The sequence below is a fragment of the Cnephaeus nilssonii genome (assembly GCF_951640355.1).
Source record: "Cnephaeus nilssonii genome assembly, chromosome: 18".
NCBI lineage: Eukaryota > Metazoa > Chordata > Mammalia > Chiroptera > Vespertilionidae > Cnephaeus > Cnephaeus nilssonii.
Window position 1 is genome coordinate 52,963,658 of NC_137089.1, and position 23,861 is coordinate 52,987,518.

At 52.1% G+C, this 23,861-nt stretch overlaps 1 protein-coding gene across 8 annotated transcripts in view; it reads right to left on the reverse strand.

Annotated features, from left to right (window-relative positions):
- WWP1 (WW domain containing E3 ubiquitin protein ligase 1) overlaps positions 1 to 23,861 on the reverse strand; it is an 89,323-nt gene that overhangs the window by 25,084 nt on the left and 40,378 nt on the right. For 5 of the 8 annotated variants that reach the window (XM_079796157.1, XM_079796154.1, XM_079796155.1 and 2 more), the window contains 6 exons: positions 23,636 to 23,774; positions 22,653 to 22,777; positions 12,102 to 12,239; positions 11,956 to 12,019; positions 8,845 to 9,050; positions 2,478 to 2,823 (listed from right to left, as the gene is read on the reverse strand). In XM_079796157.1, coding sequence (XP_079652283.1) covers positions 2,478 to 2,823; positions 8,845 to 9,050; positions 11,956 to 12,019; positions 12,102 to 12,239; positions 22,653 to 22,777; positions 23,636 to 23,774 — 1,018 coding nt within the window. Of the gene's footprint in view, positions 1 to 2,477; positions 2,824 to 8,844; positions 9,051 to 11,955; positions 12,020 to 12,101; positions 12,240 to 12,485; positions 14,201 to 22,652; positions 22,778 to 23,635; positions 23,775 to 23,861 lie in introns of those variants that run through there. The other 3 variants (XM_079796159.1, XM_079796160.1, XM_079796161.1) reach the window with 3 other exon arrangements.

Below are 23,861 nucleotides of genomic sequence, written 5' to 3' on the forward strand. Positions count from 1 at the left end.
GAGGGCAGTTGGAGGTGATCAACCCTGCAGGATAGGGCAGTTAGGGGTGACCAGGCTGGCAGAGAAGGGAAGTTAGGGGCAAACAGGCTGGCAGGGGAGCAGTTAGGCATCAATCAGGCTGGCAGCGGAGTGGTTAGGCGGTGATCAGGCTGGCAGGCAGAAGCAGTTAGGGGCAATCAGGAAGGCAGGCAGGCAAGCAGTTGGGAGCTAGCAGTCCTGGATTGTGAGAGGGATGTCCGACTGCCCGTTTAGGCCCGATCCCACCAGGAGTCCCAGATTGGAGAGGGTACAGGCTGGGCTGAGGGACAACCCCCTGCCGTGCACGAATTTCGTGCACCGGGCTTCTAGTTAACACTATAAGTACAGTCAGAAGAAGACAGAATATGTAATGTTTTTATTTTTATTATTTTTTATTTACTTTTTAGGTATATATTTTTATTGATTTCAGAGAGGAAGGGAGAGGGAGAGAGAGATAGAAACATCAATGATGAGAATCATTGATTGGCTGCCTCCTACATGCCCCCTACTGGGGATGGAGCCCACAACCCAGGCATGTGCCCTTGACCAGAATCGACCCTTCAGTCCACAAGCTGGTGCTCTATCCACTGAGCCAAACCGGCTAGGGCAGAATATGAAATGTTTTTAAAAAGACACTGATAGACAGAGTTCCAAATCATCAGAGGAGACATTTAATCAAGGGCAGAGGAACTTTCAGTCTAATAGCAAGCCCGAGGCACAAATGTCATGGAAGTGACAGCCAGTTTTGCCTGCGATTTCAAAACCACGCATCTGAAAGCTGCCAGCAGGTGCCGCCTGCAGAAGGCGGGGCCCTGCTCCCTGCAGGCCTCCCTCCCAGGGCACCAGGGTCGCCTCTGGGCACAGCTGTCCCGCTCTGGCCTGGGGGGAGCCGGAAAGTCTGCAGACACCCCACTGTGTCTTCCCTGTTCCACTCGAGACTCTACTCCCCATCTCACGCTCTCCTCTGTGCTCCCTGCTTCTTCCTCTCGTCTTTCCGTAATGCTATAGAAGAAACATTTTAAACATCTTACCTAATAATAGACAAACATGTAAATTGACCGTACTTCCGCTACGCCACCAGCCAATCAGGAGTGATGTGCAAATTAACCCCACAAAGATGGCGGTTAATTTGCATACTCAGCCACCGAGTGACGGGGCGGGAGGCTTGCCTGGCGTTCTGCCCCACCCCCGGTCTCTCAGGGCCTCTGGCAGCGTGGGAAGGAGGGGCCGGAGCAGAAAGAGGCGGCTCCAGGGCCTGAGCGGAAAGGGGCTGGGCCGGAGTGGGAAGGCGGTGCCGGCAGCCAGGGAAAGGAAAGCCCATTGTAGCACGAATCTTTGTGCATCGGGCTTCTAGTACAAAATAAAGACCTGGCATTCCTGAGTTGAACACGCTTATTTTCAATCGAAAGAATAGAAAGTATTTTTGTCTTAAACACAAGGATCCAGTTAAGTTTGATTTCTTTTTGATTAGGGAGGCCTCGCTGATTTCCCCATGCAGCGCCCACACTTACTGACGCTGCTCCCTGACGAGTGCACAGGCACACACACGCGCTCACACTCTAACACTCGCCCTCCTCCCAGCTGCCGCACACACAGGCGGGCAGGGCCCTTCCTCATGTGACTCTGGAGACCCTCCTGGCAGCTGAGCCAGGAGCAGGCCTGCCTCCCGCCCCTCCTCCTTGTCCTCATTAACTGTGGGGACTCCTCTGCCTGGTTTTGGAGAACATGGTCCTGGGGCTGCCAAGGAAGGACATGGGCAGAAACTTGGCGAGCCCGGCGGTCGCCTCCGCGGTGCACTGGACAGAACTCAGGGGCCGCCCCCGCGGTGCACTGGACAGAACTCAGGGGCCGCCCCCACGGCGCGCTGGACAGAACTCAGGGGCCGCCTCCAGCTTTGCACGTGGCCTCTGAGCAGGCGATGCCGCTCGGAGCAGCTGAGACCTGCTTGCCCCTTTCTAGCCTCTGGCCCCAGATTCTCACAAACAGAGGCATGGACCCGTTCATGCTAGAGCCTCCGAGCCAAGCAGCCCTAAGAGCAGCTGTAACGACCCGGGAGGGAGACACCAGGTGGAGGCAGACTCTTCCCCGCAGTCATGCCGTGGGAGATGCAGAGGATCCAAAACCACGGAGCAGCCGTGAGAACGGGTCTGGAGCTGACCACCGTCAGTGCTGGGTGCCCCCCCAACTCAGGATTCAGAGGAAAGGCTGCTTGTTCTGGAGCTGGGGTGCAGGGGCGGACCGCAGAGGCTGCAGGGACGAGGCCGCGCTGGGGTAGCCACGGTCACGCTCAGGAAAAGGGACTCCAAGCAGAGGGTCAGGAGGGCAGCCAGGCGACACAGCTGCTCCTCCGCCCTCTGCCCACACTTCGGGGAGGGGGCTGCGTCTCTGACCCGCCAGGCGCTCGCCCTGCACACACGAACAGCCGGACTCACCCCTGCAGAGCCATCCCCGGGACGTACCCTGAGGGCAGGCTTTCTGGGCTGGCGCTCCTCCCGGGGTCCACGCTCCCACCTGGCTGCCGCAACTTGGCTGCTTCCGAGGCCGAGCTGCTTCCAGCGGCAGAGGCCGCAGCGTCCAGGTTGCAGGTCCCGGCCCCGGGTGCCGCGCCATCACCATCGCCATCGCCATCTGGGAGGACGCCGCCATTGCGCTCGGAGGGCAGCGGCGCTTCTGGACCCGGGGCCTCCTCACCAGTGGGTCCAGGGCAAGGGGAGGCCCGGGCACTGTCCTCAGGGCCCCCCGCCTGCCCCGGGGCAGGCGTGTCCTCCGGTGGGGCCGGTGCCTGCGAGGATGACTCTCCATTAGCTGCAAAGGCAATGAACAGGCCACATGACTCCGAGGACAAGGAGAGCCCAGCGCACACAGGGGGCCGCGGGGACTGACGAAAATAAAATAGGACACACTCCATCTTTTGTTGCTCACATTTTAGAGATAAAAAACTACTTATACACAAAAAACCGTACGGAAAGAGAAACCAACGTTAGGATAACAAATATTTTTCCTCCCAATGATCATTCTGAAAGTCTGCATGGGTATAAACACTTCGGGATGACCTTGGCTGCAGACGGTGGCTGGCAGGTGGGGGAGGGCGCGGGGCACTGACTCAGCCAGCGCGGCAGGGACTGCCCAGTGGTCGGGCCCCAGCCGCCAGTTCCAGAGACCCAGCCCAGCACTGGGTCCGTTTCAACCCCAGGACCTGGAAGAGGAAGTCTAATAAAAACTGGAAAGAGAACAGACAGCTGAACAAAACTGATGAGAGGATCACACACCACGGCTCTGACACAGGAGGGCCAAAGAAGACTGGGCGCCAGGCCGGCCCGCAGACAGAAGTGGGGTGAGCGGGCTCCCAGCGGTCAGACCTAAGTGCACGTCGGCAGGGCAGTGGGCCCTGCGCCAGGTGTGGGAGAGATCGGCTCTGGAGAAGACGCAGGCAGCGCCGGACGAGGAACAGCCCTCAAAGTCAGTGTTTTGAGACAGGACGTGCCAGAGACCCCCTGCTCTCCCCCCCCCGCCCGTGCTCTCAGGAGCCACCTCCTCGGTGTGTGCTCCTCAGCGGTGAGCCCTCATGTCCACACAAGAAAAGGCGCAGCATCTTCCCAGCAGAACAAGGTGAAATGGGAACCCGAGCAATGGTGCCCAGAACAAGAACCGCCCGGGCCCGGGGCCCGGGGAGCAGACAGTGGCCCTGCAAGAGCCACAGCGAGTGTGCCCAGCGTGCCACCTCCCCGGCCACCACTCCTGCTGAGGTTACAACAGCCCCTGCCCTTATCCCACCACGGCCCCCTCTCCAGGCGCAGACGAGCCCACCTTCACTCCCCGGGAAACGCGCTCGTGGGTTCCCCTGCAGCCAGGGTCCCCTCCACACCTCTCCCACGGCCACACCTGGCTGCACAGTGGCCTGCCCGCCCCCCACCCAGGCCTGTGCCTGCGCTGTCGGTCCCCAAGTCTCAGAGGACCGGCTACTGCTTCCGCTCAGGGAGAGGCTGCTCAGCGGCCGTCAGGACGGCGTCTGGAGCATCCAATCCGTGCTGTCCCTGCCCGCGCCACCGGCTCCATGTTATACTGTGGGTTTCTCAGTTGTGAAATATTCTATTTCTTTGTGTTTATTTATTTTTCATTAAAGTGCAGAGTGCAAAAAATTAGTCAGATTTTTTCACTTTTGTATTCCCAACAGATACAAAATACCTGGCATATGAAAACAAAAAATATTTGTTGAACCAATAAATTAAAGACAAATCAAAAAAGAACTTAATACACCTCTTTCAAAACTATGCAGATAACAAAGCATTAGTAGAAATATAATTGATATTTGAAATGTAACTAGAATAATTTTGAAATACTAATATAATTAATATATAAACTTTATTTTTATATATTTAATATCACAATCAATACCCTGACCTAAATTACAGAGGGAGAGAGGTAGTTTTGAGTTTCTACCATATATATATTCCATCCAAACACACTAAGAATTTTCGGAAAATCTGACATTTGTAAAGGCCAAAACAAAGCCCCCAATTCTACAATCAGGAGGCACATTCTGACCGCGGTTCAGTACGACCAGAACAAAACACCAACAGGCACCGCCCTGCTTCCTGGAAGCCTGGCATCGGACCTCCCGTCATGCCCGCGCGCCCAGCGCTCACCAGTCCTGCGAGGAGCTCCACGGGGAGGGGGTGGAGGGAGCGGGAGACCTTCCTGTGTGTCACGGGGACTTTCTGTGAATCGATAATTATTAAAAACAAAATGCTAAAAACAGAAGTCCAATAAACTTGTGAAACCAGTTAGTCATGCCTGAAACTTACCATGTTGAACTAGAGTCTGTTTTATTAATAAAACAATCTTCTCTCTATATAAAAGCCTAATATGCAAAGTGCCCTCTCGCACTCCAGGACCCCTCAGGGGATGTCCGACTGCCGGTTTCGGCCCGATCCCCGCAGGCCAGGCCAAGGGACTCCCCTGAGCCTCTAGTAATTCTGTATCAGAAAAAGTTATCGCCACTACAGGCTAGGCACAGAGGGAAGAAGTAGAAAAGAAAATAGTATTTCTCTTGAAGTCTGCCACTGTCCAAGGACTATGGGAGAGGTTTTAGACTGCGTTTGAAGGAATCCTAAAGGCAGTAACTTGAGTGTCCCTCCGTTCAGAAACAGAGGCGGTGAATTTTGGGAAGTTTATTTGTCCACGGTCACACACACTGGTCACTGTGTTGAGCGGCAGAGCTGGGATCTGACCCTCGTCCTGTGAGAAGCCAGGTCTAATCTTCACATCATGACTCCTACCATTTAGCTTAAAACAACGACCAATGTTCACAGCAGCTAAACGTATCAAACAATCCCTCACTCAGGACTCAGAGCCCGGGGAGCCGGCATGCCCCTTCTGTCTGGGGAAACCCTTTGTCTCGAGCTCCTTCTCAGCACAGGCCAGTCCCTGGTGTCCACGCCCCAGACCTCTGTGGACTCCGGACGGTGACATGACCCAGCACACGGTGACACTAACACCAGCACACCCGGGCCCACACTGCCACAGCACACGGCAAACTCGGAACACTCTCAAACCAGTGCTAGCCGTTCTGCCAGCACACGAGTTTACGAAACACACCGCTCAGCTTTAAGGTTTGAGGACTGTGGTGTTGCAGGTAAGGGATTAAAGCCTGTCATGTGACAGACACAGAACATGCACGCTCCTGCCCCCACTCCAACAGTGAAACTAATTTTTAAAGGCCTTCATCCAAAAGAGGAATACAATTTTTGCACTAAGACCTTGAGAGAGAGAACCATTCCCTGAGAATATACCTGAATTCATCCTCCCACCAAGGGATGACAGACAGTAGGACAGACATGGGCCGGCGGCGGCTAGCAGAGCAGGTTCCGGAAGCTCTGCAGACCGGCCAATGGAATGGCGCAGTGCACTGTTCCGTCAGATGTCACCAACAATAAGCAGAGGTGCGACCGTCACTGTGCTGGTCGGAGGCACGTTGTTTGAGGCCATCAAGGCACAGAAGACAAACCGCACAACTCGGAGACAGAACGCACACACCGCGGAGGGCAGGCGGGGGCAGGGCTGGGGCTACCCTGCACCCCGCCCTAGCCGTGCGCTCGGCCTCGGCTCTTCCAGCACCGGTATCCCCACAGCTACGGTGCCGGTTCTGTGGGGAAACGGGCGCACATCCGGAACAGGCACCTGGATGGCCTGGTTCCTCTCCTTCCTGTGAATGTCCTGGCACTGGGAACTGAACTGGAGCCGTCACTCCAGTTCCTCACGTGCCTTAGTTTCCCCTTGGGATTGCTCACAAGGACAACCAAGGGAAAGTGCTCCCAATGGGAAGTCTCTAAAGCACCGACGAGCTGTGGGTGTAAAGAGATTGCCCCTGTGGCACCCACACCTGAATGTACCCACACAACACGTGCCAGTGCCTGCGGCCAGTGGTCCCTGCCGCACTGGGCTCCGGTGTGCAGCAGCAGGAAGCACGCGCTGCACTCAGCACCCAGGTGAGGGCGAGGCAGGCCTCCCCGCGAGCGCTCACACCCTCCTCCGCCTCACGGAGCAGGCGTGTCTTGCCTTGGAATTACTCCTGGGAACAACGGGTGGACCTACACAAGGCATTATTTCATTTTTTACAACCTCTTTGGAGAGTTTGCAAGGGGGTTACATGGTTCAAAACATAATTTTTTAATGGGTGGGCAACTAGGTGTTTTTCATCATGGATTTTAGTATGGATACCTAACTCAAAAACCCCTCTAGCCAGCCACAAAGCCCTGGATTCATGCTTCATTGTGAAGGACTCTGGCACTCAGATAAACCATTTTCCATGTGCTGATATTTTTCAAAAATAAAATTTTGGTCCTTCCTATAGCTGTGTCCTCAGGCAATTTTAAAAACAGTAATATTTGCCCTGGCTGGTGTTGCTCAGTGGATAGAGTGTTGGCCTGCACACCAAGGTTGCAGGTTTGATTCCAGGTCAAGGGCTCTAGCTGAGTTGTAGGTCCAATCCCCACGTTTCTCTCTCTCTCTCTCTCTCTCTCTCTCTCTCTCTCTCTCTCTCTCTCTCTCTCCCTCCCTCCCTACCTCCTTCTCACTCTCTAAAAACCAATGGGAAAAATATCCTCGGGTGAGAATTAATAAAACAAAACAGAACAGAACCTGTACTATTTGAATCAGGGTAGATGACACAGGCGGAGTCTAGGAGACTTAACTGCTGCACTTACTCTTGGAATCAGCGAGGACGCTGCTCACCCTGGTTCTTCACTCAGGTCCGCACCTGGAATCTCAGTTAACAATCTTAACTGAGCTGTTCTTCACTTACAGACAATTCTGGATAATCTAAGACGACGTTTCCTTTCCTCCTCTGCTAGCAGAAACCTGAGACAAATGTTCTTACTAGAAAGTTGGGCAGAATCAGAAAAAGAATGAATCTGCTCACTGCCTTTACCCTGGGTCTATATATTTTTTCTTCATTTTCCAGCCACCTGAAATTAATGACTAAAAAGTTCTACCTATTTTGGTGCCTAGGATCTTTAAGTTCACTCATTCATACAGATATTTTAAATGCTCACCTGAGGATGTTTTTACTGATTTTAGAGAGGCGGGGGAGAGAGAAACATCGGTGTGGGAGAGGAACATCGATCGGTTGCCTCCTGTACTGGCCCGGACGGGATTGAAACTGAAACCGTTTGGTGCACGGGAGAACGCTCCGACAGACTGAGCCACTGACAGGGCAAGTTTATATATTTTTAAGGGAGAAGCATTAATAGGCCAATTTAATTTTTAAAAATTCACGTCAGTTCCAATGTTTACAAAAACTTGGAGGATGACACATGGTAAGTACCCGCAACCTTGAGTGTCAATGCAGACTGTCTCATCTATAAATCAACCTGTTCTCACGTAATCACTGAGTCGCTTCTCTACATGCTTCTACTTTTGAATAACTTGCCATAAACAGAAAACACAGGGCAGAACACAGGCTCTGGGACCAAGAGACCCGACTCCAGCCCAGCACACACAGTCATCTAAGCAAGTCCTAAAATGTTCACGTTTTAAGAGATTTGTCTGAAAGAGTTAATGTATAAAGATAATAACAACAAAATAGAATCCATGGGATTTACAGCATATCCCACTGAAAAATAGGATCAGCGAAATCTTCCTTCTATAACATAACACTTAACTCTTGGAAAATACAAAACTCTCTGACAGCACATTTTCCTACTAGTTTACATGCCAAGAAATAAAATATTTGTAGACTATAGTTACAGGAACCATTCATTACCGACAAGTCCATGAAGTCACATAGGTTCTTGTAGAAATATATTCCGTTATGAATTACACTAGTCGCCCTGGGCACGAATCTGTGCGCCAGTAGCTCACTGCTGCCTTCCTGTAGCTCTCCACCTGCTGCCCCGCCCTCCTGTAGCTCCTCCCGCCTCCCCTCATAGCTTGCTGCCCTGCCGCTCCTGTAGCTCTCCGCAGCCTGCTTGTAGCTCGCTGCCCCATCCTCCTGTTGATCCGTGATCCGGTCGTTACGCCTTCGGGTGTAACGAATAATTAGCATATTCCTCTCTTATTCTATGGGATCGTATTTTTATAAAGCCTAGAAATCTAGCTATCTCATAGTACCTGCTTAGTGAAATGTGCTGTGATCTCTAAATTAATGTATTTTTGGCATATTTCCCTAAGTAATCTAGAAAACTCAAAATGATTACCAAAAAGCTCAGGCCTTGTAATCTGAATTGCTGCCGTGGAGCTGAGGACAGGAAAGACTGCCACAAGAGGAGAGCGGGCACAGGCAGTGTCCCGGAGTCCCCACGCACACGCGCCCTATCACAAACTTACCAGTGTCACCGGCGGGCTCAGCTGTGCGTGGTCTGGGAGCTGGTGTGTTTCGGGGTCTGGCAGCACCTGGAGATGGAGCCAGAGCCGGAGCTGGAGCCGGAGAGGAAGGTGCGCTGCCTCCATTCGCCACGCGGGAGTAGCAGTTCTGCACCACAGTGTGAGCGGGCGCTCGGGTGTCTGCTCCACCTGCACCTTCAGCAGCCAACCTTTAGAAGCAAGATGCCTGACTTCAATGAACTCAGTACAATTCAACAACTTCTCCTCAAAATGTTCATAAGAAACAGCTACCGAGTTCTTCACATTCGAATAAAATGAGAGAGAGAGCAATGAACAAATTCAGGGCACGCTTTCTTACGTAAAGATTTAAATTACGTTTGGTTCTAAGCATATCCCATACTACCAGATAAATCTATACTGAAAAATACAACTATACTAAATCAAAATAAATTCTGTCCCTCAAAATAATGTTCAAATTGTACATTTTAAATACTTAAGTCTAAGAATACTAATCTTTAAAGTACTGGTCCAATGCACAAATTCATGCACATTGAAAGGAAATTAATTGGAAGAAATATTTTAATATCGCTATTCATCCTTTCCCTATAATAGAAGTGTCAACCAAATTCACAATCGACAATGACAGCAATAGCTTTATATATAGATAAACTTGCTTAATTAAACCGGCTTTCTGATGTAGCTGAACTTTTTCCAGCTCAGTGAAGCACCCCAACCTCTCTTGCAGGTAATTGTCAGTGAAACAGCAGTAAATATCAACACGAAGCAGATTATTATCGTAGTCCACACAGGGAGAACAAAGGGTAAAATATTTAACTGCAGCAGTGTTTGACTATATTCTGCACAGTGAGAAAACCTGAAGTCATTTTCAAGGTCCACCATTTCTTACTTCTTTTCTGTCGGGTCAAGTTTCTAAGCTTTCTAAATCTCCATTTTCCGGCTAATGAAAAGAAAATAGGATTCCACCAAGTCTCCTATCTCCCTACTCCATCACTTCTGTGAGGATCAAATGAGATGAGGCACAGGAAAACGCTTCACAGACATTTGGTTAAAGTGTAAAATGTTTGCACTTGGCTATAAAGCAAGTCGTGTTCCTGGGCTGAAGAAACTGCAAGGAGGCTAGTCGCTAGGGAGAGGAAGCCGGGCGTTGCTATGTGACATCATTACCCAGCTGGACACTTAGCATATTAGCCTTTTATATATATAGATGCTCTGAAATATCTTCAAAATGCTTGTAAAACAAAAATCAATTTCAAACTACTATAATTCTATTGATCAGAAAAAGCTCATAATTGTAGTGCTTAGTAATAATAATTTACAATCGACATTTGAAAACTGCAAAAAAACAGAAACTGGAAACAAACAGAAACCACAACTGCGAAAGCAGATACTGTGACCCTCCCTGGCAGTGGCCAGTGGCTGGGCCTGGGTGACTGTGAGCCCTGGAGGGAGAGCAGTCCAACCACACATCCCCTCCATCCGCTCCCACAGAGCAGCCTCGCTGCTATTCCAGGGCAGGGGGGACGGGACACTGAGGCAGGAAAGTTAAAACAAGGCCCGACAGTGTGGCAATGTGCAGCCAGCTTGTAACTAACCAGCCATTATCTTCCCAGCCAAGGACACAGCAAATGGCTAAAACCCTCCCTAAGGAGAAGATGCACAGACGGAGGGGGAGGGCAAAGGAAAAAAGGGCTGTTCACCCCTAAGCAGAGAGCCTGCAGTCTCAGGCTTGGCAAGGTCAGGTTGCCAGGTGCTTCTCATGGATTCTGGGAGGGCCACAGGAAGTAGAAAGGGACCCTGAGAATTAATCTGCACCAAAAGAGTCTGCAAGGAATTTTATAGACAGGAGGGTCTATAACGCCTCCGTCCCCCCCCCCGCCCCCCCACCTGCTCTTCAGATGAGCTGAGAGCCCGTCTAAGCCCGATGCAGAGGTTTGCTGGCTTTGCTTTTTCAATGAAGGCGCATGCTCTAACTGCTTTAACAAGCCAGCTTTTCACAGCGCAGTCAAGGTCTCTGTATAAACTCATTTCCCTGAGAAACCACGGATGGAGGCTGGGGCAGCGCTCTCCCGCTGGCTCGGGGCTGTCCTGTCTGGTATCACCTCTGGTGTCGCCTCCAACAGCCTCAGCTTGGCTTTCTTTTTAGATGTAAGTCAGATCCCGCCCCCCCCCTTAAAAGCCACTGTATCAGGAGTGAGATCTAGACTTCTCACCATAACCCCACTAATTCATTTTAATGATCCTAACTGTGGTGCTCTTTCAGTCCTTAATTTTGTCCAAATAAATTATAACACGGACACTAAATACGTTCACGTAAGCCAACCACCTCTGCTCAGGGCCCGCAGGAGCAGGGCGCCGTGACGGCGAGTGAGGTGGCCCTGTGCTGGGACGTGCCTCTCCCAGGAGCCCTCTCACAGGCATCAGTCTCCCTTCAGGTGTTCTGGCCGTCCCATTACAGTCACCTGTTACATGCTTTCACTCCTGTGTGACTACTGCCAACAGAAAGCCTCTCTGCATTACCACCAAAGGTAAATGCAAGCGAGGATGATAAACGGCAGGCTGGCTTCTGGGGAAAGACCACGTGTTCTCTTCCATGGTCCACAGGGAGCTGCGGTTCCCACAGCAGAAGATCCCCATTCCCCGCCCGGCCAGCCTGCTCACTGATAACGTGGCCTACACGCCGGCTGTGCAAGCCCATGTGCAGTAAGAAAGAATGAAGCTCTGACACGCTACAGCACGGGCGAATCAGACACAGAGGTCCCGTATTATATGACTGCATTGATATAACATGTCCACACAGGACAACCTTCAGGGACGCGAGGCAGACCAGAGGCTGCCGGGCTGTGGAAACGCGCTCTCCGTGCGGGTGAAGTCAGACGGGACGGCCCGCTCTGTGGCCGCACCACTGGTGGCCCCTTGAGGAGGGCTACTGGGGGATGGGCACTGTATCTCAATACAGCTGGCTTCCAAACTGCCTTCTCAGGAAGTCAATCAAAATGACGTTTTAAGTTCCCAGGCGAAAGCTAAGCTGAGGCGACCGGACGCCTTCGGGCAGGGGAACGCCCAGTACTTTACCGCAGCACGGAGACGCTCTACCTGCTCGTCCTGGCCGACGGCTCTCCGTTCTCACGTAAGGCATCGCCATTCTGCTGTATTTCTACTGAACAACGAGAAAGAGAGAAATTGGATTTTATACCTCCTGCCGATGTTTCCCTGAATTTTGCAGACACACAGGAGCTTACTGGTTGGGGCTGAGCTGCAGCTCGTCAGATTTTCTGCCTCAATCGCCAACCCGTCCAGCACCACCGTTAACTCGCCAGTTTGCACTACGCCGTTCTTGTTCTCCAAGGAAAGTTTCAATTGTTCTTTCACTCTTTCCACTAGAAAAAAAAATCCTGATTTGAAAGCTCTTGTTGCATACAAACTGTTTCAGAAGCCAGAGCTGGGCCCGGGCTGTGCAGGGAGGGTCCTTTGTGCCCAGCCGCCGCCCAGGCCGCTCCCTCCCGCCTGCCTCGCCCGCCACAGGCTGCCACAGCGTGCCAGCGCCTGTGCTCGGCATGAACCTCAGAAACAGGTGGACGACAGGCCAGCCTCGCCCGGACAGGCTCCCGGCCCAGGCCTCAGACCTGTGCCTGCGGCACATCCCTGCGCGAGTCGGACGGCGTGGCGTTGATTCGGCTCTGCGCGCCCAGCTGGGCGGTGACTGAGCAATCAGGCTGCTTCGAGCCTCCGTCTCCTCAAGGCAAATGGAGCTGTAAGAGCATCACACCGAAGGGCCTGTCACAGGTGCAAATGCAAGGCACACAACATGCGTGGCCCCCGCCTGACACGAGGCGCTCAGTGAGGGTCCCTCGGTGACAACACGTTTCCTCTGTACAAGGCCACCTCTGTGCTTCCTGCCATGAGGACGCCTCGTTCTTCCTGAAACTCAAGCTCATTTCACTGCACCTTCTTCTATCCCAGAGTATGTAACCTCTGATAAAAGAAAACCTTACAGAAAATCCACCCCAAACATCTGTACCCACGCTCCACATCACAAACAACAAGAAACACTATTAGAGAAACTCGAGAAAATACAAAAGCTAAAACACACACAAAGCCCCCCACAAAGCAGGCATCTTGGCTCTACCTAGGGCCTAGGCTAACGTGCAGACCTGAAGAACCTAGACTGGCTCCATTCTACTTCACTCATCATCGCTCTCCACTCCAAGTACCTGCAAATTGGAGACTTAGCTTCTTGTTCCTAGCACGCTTAGCGGTTGGCACCGCCTCTTGAGGCACAGCCCCGGAGTCCCTGCGGGCAGCACTCGGTGCGGGCCTCTGCATGCATTTGCCAGCCCATCCCGACTGGCACCTCCCAGCGTGAAGGTACCCCCCACCGTCTGCTCCTGGGACAGCCAATTCCGAATTCTAACTTACACACCTTTCCAAGTGCTTTCTTCCTCTGGAGCTGCCCTCTGCCTTTCGTGTCATGTTTGTCCTGGCATGCGTCCAGGCACACCTCTCTCGATCACACTGCCTGGGACAGTCAGGCCTGCAGTCACGTTTCCACCCGTGCTCAAACCCTGGCCGCCATCTCTTCAGTTGTCTCCTCGGCCCCACCCTCCACTCCAGGGCTCCCCACTGCCTGTGAGTGGCCAGCCACGCTTGCTCCTCTCCGCCCGCCCGCCCGGGCAGAGCCGCATGGGAGCAGCAGACTCTTGGCCTTTCCAGGAAGGGTGCCACCCTGCCGGCGGGGCTGGCCCCTGTACCCACCATCCCTGCGGCGAGTGCATGCCGGACATCACCGAGGCGTGCTCGTCGGGCTGTGTGAGGGCAGCCCGGGCCCAGCTCAGTGCCCTGAAGCTCCCCTCTGCCTTTGGTGTCATGCTTGTCCTGGCCCGCGTCCAGGCACACCTCTCTCGATCACACTGCCTGGGACAGTCAGGCCTGCAGTCACGTTTCCACCCGTGCTCAAACCAGCATCGTCCACAGTTCTCCCTCGGTGTGTAAGCTTTGCTTTGCCCCTTGTGTTTTAACATGTATATTTTATCGTTGACAGTATTACAGATGTCCCTCCCAATTTTCTCCCCTTTACCCTTCCCCCCAGGCCTTCACAGCACTACTGTCTGGTCCATGGTCTATGCATATCCTACCTAATAATAGACAAATATGCAAATTGACCGTACCTTCGCTATGCCCGCGATTGGCCAGGAGGCGCGGGGGGGTGGGACTCGGGGTGGCCGGGGTGGCCAATTGGGCCCATGGGACGCTGAGCTCGCTCGCCACCGGCGGCTCGAGCTCAGCGTCTGCGCCATGGCTGTGCTGCAGCACAGAAGGGGCCTCTGGGGCAGCGAGCTCACGTCCCACCACGGACCATCAAAAGCGGGGGAGCTGGGTGCCTGTCTGCTGGTGCACCAGGCCTTTCAGAAGCCTTCGGCAGGGTGGAGGCTTCTGAAAGGCCTGGTGCACCAGCGGACAGGCACCCAGCTCCCCGGTGATCGAAAGCAAAAGCATGTAGGGGACCCTACACGTGCATGATTCAATCATGCACTGGGCCTCTAGTCCTATATAATAAAAGGCCAGAGGTGTCACGACCAAAACGACCAGAGACCAGACCACCATGGCCCCTCACAGGCTGGCCCTGCCCCCAAGCAAGTGGTTAGGGGCAATCAGGCAGGTAGGCAGAGTGGTTAGGGGCGATCAGGCAGGTAGGCAGAGTGGTTAGGGGCGATCAGGCAGGTAGGCAGAGTGGTTAGGGGTAATCAGGTAGGCAGACGGCCCCTCACCAGGCTGGCCCCACCCCCAAGCAAGCGGTTAGGGGTGATCAGGCAGGCAGACAGAGTGGTTAGGGGTGATCAGGTAGGCAGACTAGCAGTTAGGGGTGATAAGGTAGGCAGGCCAGTGGTTAGGGGATATCAGGTAGGCAGAAGGCCCTTCACCGGGATGGCCCCGCCCCAAGCAAGCAGTTAGGGCAATCAGGCAGGCAGGGAGAGTGGTTAGGGGCAATCAGGCAGGCAGGGAGAGTGGTTAGGGGCGATCAGGTAGGCAGGGAGAGTGGTTAGGGGCGATCAGGTAGGCAGACGGCCCCTCACAGGGCTGGCCCCGCCCCCCAGCAAAGAAAGAGGGAGGCCCATGCCACTGGCTGGTGACGCTGTGGCAGGTGTGCGGCCAGCCAGCGATCACCCCGCAGAGGGAGGCCCAGGCCAGCCAAGCCATCGCACCCCAGCCTATCGCCTATAGAGGGAGGCCACCAGTAGCAGTGGAGGGGTGGCAGCGCTGCATAGATGGCAAGCAGTGGCAGCAGCAGGGGTGGGGCCAGTTGCCTGCAGCGGGAGGGGGTTGGAAGGAAGAAAAGCCCCGACAGGCCCTGATCTCAGGCCAGGCCTAGGGACCCTACTCAGGGCTCCTGGATTGTGAGAGGATACAGGCTGGGCTGAGGGACCCCACCCCCCACCCCTGAGTGCACGGATTTTCGTGCACCAGGCCTCTAGTAAGTAGGTAAGTCCCTTTGGTTAACCTCTTCTCATCCCCCCTCTGAGATCTGTCTGTCTGTTCCATGCCTGGGGTCTTATTTTGTTGGTTGATTCATTTTGTTCATTAGATTCCACATATAAGTGAGATCATGTGATACTTGTCCCTCTCTGACTGGCTTATTTCACTTAGCATAATACTCTCCAGATCCCTCCATGCTGTCTCGAAGGGTAAGAGATCCTTCTTTTAAACAGCTGCTTAGCATTCCATTGTCTTTGCCCCCCTTTTTAAAGAAAGGGAGCCTTGGAGATCACCGGGCCTCTGCAAATATCACCACTGCTACAAACGCTCGTCGGGCCAGGGCCTGACTGCTCGGCTGTGTTGAGGTGGTGTGGTGTATGTGTGTGTGTGTGTGTGTGTGTGTGTGTGTGTGTGTGTGTAAGTGCGTATGCATGTGTGTTTACACCATCTGCTCTCTCACAACTCTGAACATGGAACGCTGAGCTCTACCATTTTTGAATCATAAAATTGGGGGCAATCACATGCTAATTCCCATCTACACCTGTATGTATGGGGGGGGGGTTCTATTACAGTACAATCAGCCAGCTCAGACCTCTCCATCCATGGACAGTGAGCACCTGCTGTGTGCAGGGGCTCCCACTCATCCCTCCCTCCCTGCACTGAACACCAGCCCTGCGGGGTTCGGGGGTGGGGGGGGAAGTGGGCTCCCCTTTCCCTCCCATTCCTCTCTCCCTGCACTGAACACCAGCCCTGCGGGGTTGGGGAGATGTGGGCTCCCCTTTCCCTCCCATTCATCTCTCCCTGCACTGAACACCAGCCCTGCGGGGTTCGGGGGTGGGGGGGGAGAAGTGGGCTCCCCTTTCCCTCCCATTCCTCTCTCCCTGCACTGAACACCAGCCCTCGGGGCCACGGGCGTGGGCTCTGCCTGGGGGGGGGGGTGCAGGTCCTACCCTCTCAACTACATGGCAGCCCCAGGACAGCACAGAGACCCTGTCCTCGCAGGCAGCGGCGCACCGCAGACTCGGACACAGACAGTGCTCAATGAAGAGTGACAGGAAATGAAGAAGGCAGTGCAGTCCTCAGGGAACGGGGAGCTACTCTCCGACCTCCCAGAAACCCCTCAGCGTTCACAGGACGGCCGGTCGGGGTCTGAGAGCCGCGCACAGACCAGGGTATTATCCCGGAATCATGGAATTGTCAAAAACATGCACGCTCTGTCCCCACAGAAGACAAAAGGTCTTCAAAAATCGTTAAGGCATTTCACCCTTCAAATTTAGCTCAGAGTCACATCTGAACCTATTTTTAAAAATGCTTGCACACTGTTTACTTATTGCTAAGTATTACATTATCCTAGAACACAGTCACGTAAAACAACCCGCCACTTCTTCTCACTCAGTTCCTGTGCTCGGGGCTGGGGAGGGCGGTGGGTGCTGCAGGGACAGCCGCTCCAGCTTCAAGGCGCCTGTGAGGAGCCCGAGAGCCGCAGAAGCTGCACTGTCGTCCGGCCAGCCCCAGGGGCTCCGTGTCTCGCTGGGCCACATTCCACGTGTCACCCAGACCACGCGCAGGAGGGACACGGAAGCAGGAGGCTGGCTGACACACGTAAACGTGAGGGCAGCAGATGCAGACGCAGAACGCGCGAGGCGGTCAGCAGGCCCAAGAACAAAGCAGGCTGTGACTCCAGGCCTTCCAGCACAGACCTCGTCAGGTGCACCAACTCACAGCCGGTCGGGCTCCCTGCCCATCAGGTACCAAGGTAAATCTCAGAATTTACAAAAGAACTTAGAGAAGAAACAAAGTAGTAAATGTGCAAGAAGAAAATAGAGAACTATCAAATATTGGATTAGAAAGGATTCTCTGAGCATAAAAATAATGGATGATGAATTAACTTTTATGATCAACACATTAAACTTCCATAAATTAAAACAAGATAAAAAAAGGGAAATGATTCACTGGGAGGAAAACGTCAGAGCTCTGATAAGCCAGTGAATGGAAAGCAGCAAGCCGACAGGAAAGCGTGCCACGAGTAAGACAGTCCTGCGTGATGCAAGACAAGTGACCACCAAGCACTGACTTCATTCATGTTGAGCAACGCTTTGAGGAGAAACGCCTCATCTTTACCGGTCAGGGTGCAAACCTCGTGTGGGCCTCCGCCCCGCCCCCTCCCCCGCACAGGTGAGGGCGGCCTGACAGGAAGGACAAGGCACAGCCCGAGCCTGACAACCGCCCATTCCCTTCGACCTCATCATTTCAATCCTAAGAATCTGTCTAGCAGGAATGCACTCCTCTCACCAGATATAAAGTACTGTCTGTTCGAAACCTCAGCTTTAAAGTATCTTCGTCTGTGCTGACACTGAGTCAACTTCTAAAAAGAGAACTTAAGACTTAGTAACCTAAACAAATAACTAGGATCAGCTGGTAAATAAGGCTAAAAGCAAAATCTTTTAAAATATTTTTTTATTGATTTCAGAGAGGAAGGAAGAGAGAGACAGAGAGAGAGAGGAACATCAATGATGAGAGAGAATCATTGACCAGCTGTCTTCTGCACTGTCCCTCCCCCCGCCCCGACTGAGCCACACTGGCTGGGCTAAAAGCAAATTTTTAAGTAAAATGAACTTGGACTGCACTCTGTCCTCCAGTATAAAGGCGTGCTTCTCTGCTGTTTCCCTGCCACTCAATGTAGGAGAGAACGCTCCCGTTTAAGTGAACTTAATAGATTTCTAAATGGTTTCCTTGACAACTTAAGTTCCTGGTTCTACGCCATCAGAACACTCCTCTCTGGAGAGCTGTGGCCCGTCAGTCTCCGAACTGCAATACGCCATGCAGGCCCGCATCTACGCCTGCGAGGGACTCGTCCACACTGCTTCTCACCTCCACCCAGGGACACGACAAAACCTCTCCGGACCTGCACAGGCCGGGCTCCTGCACCACCTGCTCCAACAGCCCTCCCCTGGCCCACAAGAGCTGCACACTCCCAGCATAAGCTTGCACCTGAGCCCTCTGCACCCAGAGGAAGAGATGTGAGCAGATCCCAGCACAGTGCACCAGCTCAGCGGTCAGCACCGACGACCGAGCCCCCGTAAGGCGCCTGCCTGAGGAAGCTCATTCCAGCCCACCCCGCAAGAGGCCAGAGCAACCCTTCCTTTAAGCTTTACCAAAAAGGGCTTGGCTGCAAGGCTGAGTCCCTCCTCTGCCCCAGATGGGCTTGTCCCTCCTACGCCTCGGTGTCCTCCAGGCCCCAGAGCCACCCGAGCCGTGCCGTCATCAGGAAGCCAGGCCCGGTCTCCCAGTGTCCATGGAGGACAGAGGTGCCCGAATGCTTTCACCAATGTGTCTGACGGTTCCCGCTCCTGGTCCCACTCGCCCCTCTCCTCCTTCCTTCCCTCCCTCTTCCCTCTGAGGCAGCAGGTCTGTGCACACTGCAGGCAGGCAGGCTGGCCCCGCCCGCGCAGTGCAGTGCTGAGGGGAACTCCCTCCGGCTCCGGTCATTGCTGACAACAAAGGCATTTTCCTTTGCAATTTAAGAACCGATGGGGCTGAGAGGGAGAAATCATCTCAGACATAGGTGTCTAATCCTGATGACAGAGAAAAGAAAGCTAAAACACCGCGTGATCTGCAGAGCCAACGAAAGGACTTCCATCACTCAGCCTGGTGTTCATGTGATCTGCACACACAACTGAAGGTTAATTGGGGCAAAAACGAGGCTTACAACACAAGCGTTCCGTGTTTGAGAGGGTTGTCTGGGCCACGGCCTCGGGCATGCCGCCCAGGCGCCTCCTGAAGCCTGCGAGGCCTGGGCCTGGAGCCCCTGGGGTTGAGGTGAAGTGCAGGGGCCTCTCGGGACACACAGATCCTGCCGCTGGCTCGGCTGTGGGCTTTAGGAAGGCTGTGGCGGCTGTGCTCACATACACCATGAAGGCTGAAGAGGTGAGCGTCCTCGAAAGCAGGAAATACCTACTCAAATCAACCCCCCCGCTCTCCCCCCAATACACCAGGAGAAAGGGTATGTGGAAAGATAAATGTTTGAGAACAAAATACCAGGGCCTTGAGTACAGGAAGGAACTAGCCTCATAAATCTAGTGGGGCAATGACCTTGACAAGGACAAATACTTTCTGATGTGGAGACTGCCGGGTTCACATCGCAGTGGAAGGGGTGGGGTCAGAAACAGTGTACTCCGCTTGTTCTGTTTCTTCCTTAAATCAATAAGTGCTTATTTAACAAAGCAAAGTCCTAGATCTAAGAAAGCAAGAATATAATTAATTTATGGGCTTCTAACTTCCCTCAAATTATCAGAGCCCACAGGTAGAATATGCCACTTCTGGGAAGATGGAAAGCTTTGCACCAAGCATATCAAGAATATCAAAACAAAGCAGGCAGTTTGATTTTTAAAAAATCACAAACAACTAGAAATAGGAGGATAAGCTGTTAGCAAATGGAAAAATAAAGAGCAACTCAGGTCTCATTTGAAAGTCTGCAGAGGTCAAAAGAATAAATCCTTAAGTTGCATGGAAAATTTTTAAGATCTTAAGTAAAGGCAATAAGATGCATTGATTAATATATGCTATGAGGAACGCTGGAAACATAATGGTAAACATCAAACCTTAAAAACAACAGTGGAGGTAGCAAAGCAGGAGTTACCAACAGAAGGGAGGCCACGCGAGCAGAATCAAGGTGACGCCCAGGAACAAGGACCTGGGATGAGTTCATAGGACTGCGGCGCAGCGAATGGCAGGGATCCCAAAGGGAGAGGAACTTAGAAGCATCTACATTTGGGAATTTTCCTAAAGCAAAACACAGATTTCAGACGAGCACTTAAGAAAATGAATTAAGAAGCTTCCAGAATCGACCCTTAAAGAGAGCCAATCTGATACCAACTCTGAAAAATTAAAACTCTACAAAAGAAACACATAAAATAAACAAACAAAAACAAAGGAAAGCTATTTTTAAAAAAACAAACAGGAACGAACTCTGGTTTTGAAACACAACGTAATAAAAACAGTTGCGGGCTGCAGGTCCACGGGGCAGGCAGGAGCGGGCCCATGGGCTGCAGACGTTACATGAACTAACGAAGTGAAATGCAGAGAGCTGCTTAGCGGCACCGCCTCGTCAGTGCTCACTGCGGCCTGTGCCTAGTGCCGCCCATGACCACGGGCCTCAGCAGCCGCTTCCAGAGAGCCGAGCGAGCGAGCGAGGCCGACTCTGCACTCTGAAGCCAGGAGAGAACGACAGACTCCCCCCGGCACACCAGCGTGGCCATACCCCGGCCCCGGGAGCGGAGACGAGAGCGTGGGCTCTGCTCAGGACAGGGCAACGGGAAGTGCAACCTGTTATCACTCGGTCCCTCTGCTGCTCCCTCTGCCTTCTCAGAGTCTTTGTAGTTCATCCTTCTTTAGGTGATTCTAATATAAATATCTGTCCAATGAAAGGCAAATAGCTAACAGAGAGCATCATTGCTAAAGAAAGAATGAGATAAGGAGAGTCATTTTAGCTCCATACAACACACATAAAAAACAGTTCAGGATGAGAGAGAGGTGGACCATGATCTACAGAAAACAGGACATCCCTACTCCAGAATGACAGTTGGAGTCTCTTCAAGTTACAGCGGGTTACTACACTTGATGTGTTTATTTGGGAATTGTTTACTACACCCTATTCCAAAAAGGCTTTAGGGCATGTTTAAATAAATGTGTGTTGAAAGATAAGGGTAGTTTAGACAAAGTTACATTCCAATAGCATTTAGACAAAAACACTGAGTCCGCCCCACGGCCTCTTCAGTGCCTAGACTAGGCGGCGCTGCTGAGTAAGTGGAACAGCCACACTCATCCATGATCAGAAATTCAGTGCCACGAATCACCGGGAGCACAGGGGTATTAACTCAGATGTGTAAGAAACAGGTTCCCAGCGGTTAAGTGGGGAGCTGCTGGGGACAAGGGCATGTGAGTGAGCCTGTGTGTGCTCACGTGTCCAGTGCTGCTCCATGCTTCACGTATAGCCAGGCTGCATGTGAGACTTTACTGAACTCTGACCTTTGGCTGTGGACAGTGGAAAGCAGTGAAAACCCAGATGAACAGAGAGGCCTTTCAAGCTGCTTACACCCCCGATTATGTTTGTGATTTACAGTTTTATAGATGTCATCCCCAATCGCTCTCACAATATTCCCCACGAGGACACACCGTGTCCCTTTGTCCCTAAAATTACTCTAGAACATCTGGGCCCCACAGAGCTTCCTCTGGTTCCCCTGACCACCTCCCCATGCCGTCTGCCCCCAGGACCGTCTCCGGGCTGCCGCTCGCTCACCCCAGTTCCCAGGGTCCTGCCAGAAGCCCCGCGGCTCTGCAGGTCGTGGGCCCAGGGCGCCTCCTGGGTGGCCTGGTCAAGTCTGTTCTCTGCTCCTTCCTCTCAGCTCCCTCCTCTCCGACCGCACCCTGAGCACCTGTTCTCTGAGGCAGGTGCGAGCAGACAGGGCCGCACAGCCCTGCACCTGAGCCTTGGGGAATGCAGACTCTACTCACGCAGGCGCCGATCATCAAACCCTTTCTGTATATAACACATCTCCAAAACATGATACCCTGGTAGTAATAACCGGTTCCCCTAGGCTAGTGAGTGAATGCTCATTTGACTGTGGTGACAGAGGAATGTCTTTGTTGGATTATTTGGTTCATAAGCAGTTTTTGTTAGTTTGATTTTTAAAAATAAATCTGTCCGGCCAGCATGGCTCAGTGGTTGAGCGTCGACCTATGAACCAGGAGGTCACAGTTCAATTCCCTGTGAGGGCACATGCCCAGGTTGTGGGCTCAATACCCAGTATGGGGCATTTAGGAGGCAGCCAAACAATGATTCTCTCTCAACGTTTCTCTCTCTCTCCCTCTCCCTTCCTCTCTGGAATCAATAAAAATGTTAAAAAAAAAAAAAATGAATCCCACAATACCCCCAAATTGAACTGGAGCTCACTCACTTAATTGTCACGTGCTAAGCCAAGAGGCTGAATGAGAGGCAGCCAAGGACTTAGTCAGGTTTAAGTGTTTGTGAAATCTGTCCGGCTGTCTAGGGCCCTATTAATGTCCTGACTTCCAATCAAAACTCAGCACCTTGGACTCCGACGCCGTGCTGCCGTCACAGCTCCGCAGGCCCCGGTGCCCTGAGCAGGCCGGCCCCCACACATCTGTGGCCTGTGGGCCGCGTTTCCTGGTCACAGACACCACTCCCGGCATGCTGACCTCCCTCAGAAACACAGCTACCTGCTAGCTTTCGGGCTTCAAGGTACGTCCAAAGTGTCTAACACAGACTTTACGGAAGCAAAGGTGAGAGCAAAGCTTACACTTTCGGTTGTGTGTTACCAGAGCCTGCCTCAGATCCACAGCTGCCCTTCCCAACAGGGCATCCGTCCGTAGGGTGTGATGGCTCCACACCCGGAACTCCAGCGTGCTCTGTGCGCTCACACTCCTGCGGGACGAACAAAGCAAGGACGTGGCGTCATTCGAATGCCCGTGGCTATTACATCCCTTACCTCAATTACTTTTTAAAGCCAGGATTCAGTTTGACGAAACAATACGGTATGAAACAGTAAATTACTTGAATTACAAAACCAGTACTTACTTTCAAGAACATCAGCACTTTAATAGCTAAATAAGAATTTTTGTACTTAGCGAACCAAAACACCACCTATATACATCAAGAGTGAGGCTTGCCCCAGCTGGTCTGGCTCAGTGGATAGAGCATCAGCCTGCGGACTGAAGGGTCCCAGGTTCAATTCTAGTCAAGGGCATATGCCCGGGTTGCAGGCTCGATCCCCAGTAGGGGACACGCAGAAGGCAGCCAATGAATAATTCTCTCTCATCATTGATGTTTCTATCTCTCTTTCCCACTCCCTTCCTCTCTGAAATCAATAAAAATATATTAAAAAAAAAAAGAGTTTGAGGCTTCAGAATATTTCTATTTGAACAAATTTCTCAACATTTAAGACAATTGATGGCACTGGTTCTAATACACAAATTTATAACATTGTATTTCAAAAATGCCAAAATTAAGAATAATTGATTTCTGCTCAATTTTTTTTTTTACAAGACAGGAAGAGAAAACATGGCTACATGGAAATACTTTACTTTATGAAGCTAAAGCAAGGATTATTACGCCTCTTCTGTAAAGGAAAGGAAACTAACCCACAGTTTTCACTTTAAATTGTCTATTCATACTGGAACACAGCAGTCATTACTATGAAGCTTTCCTACAAAATAAAAACCTTTAAGATTGCAAGCAGCACACTTCCTTCTGAAGACCACGTCCCTTGTATGCAGTACTTACACGGTCAGCTGCTCGTCCCACTTTGGATTAGAAGAACTGTTGGATTTTGCTGTTTTCTTAATTTCTCCATCTACAACTACTTCTGTATATATTGCTGTTCCAAACCAGTTCTTTTTTCTTTTTAGTTTGGCACTAGAAACTAACAGAAACATGATAATCACTGTGAATATATTTAGCCAGAGAGCAGTATTTATACTAACAAATCAATAAAAATGAAATGGTGCTG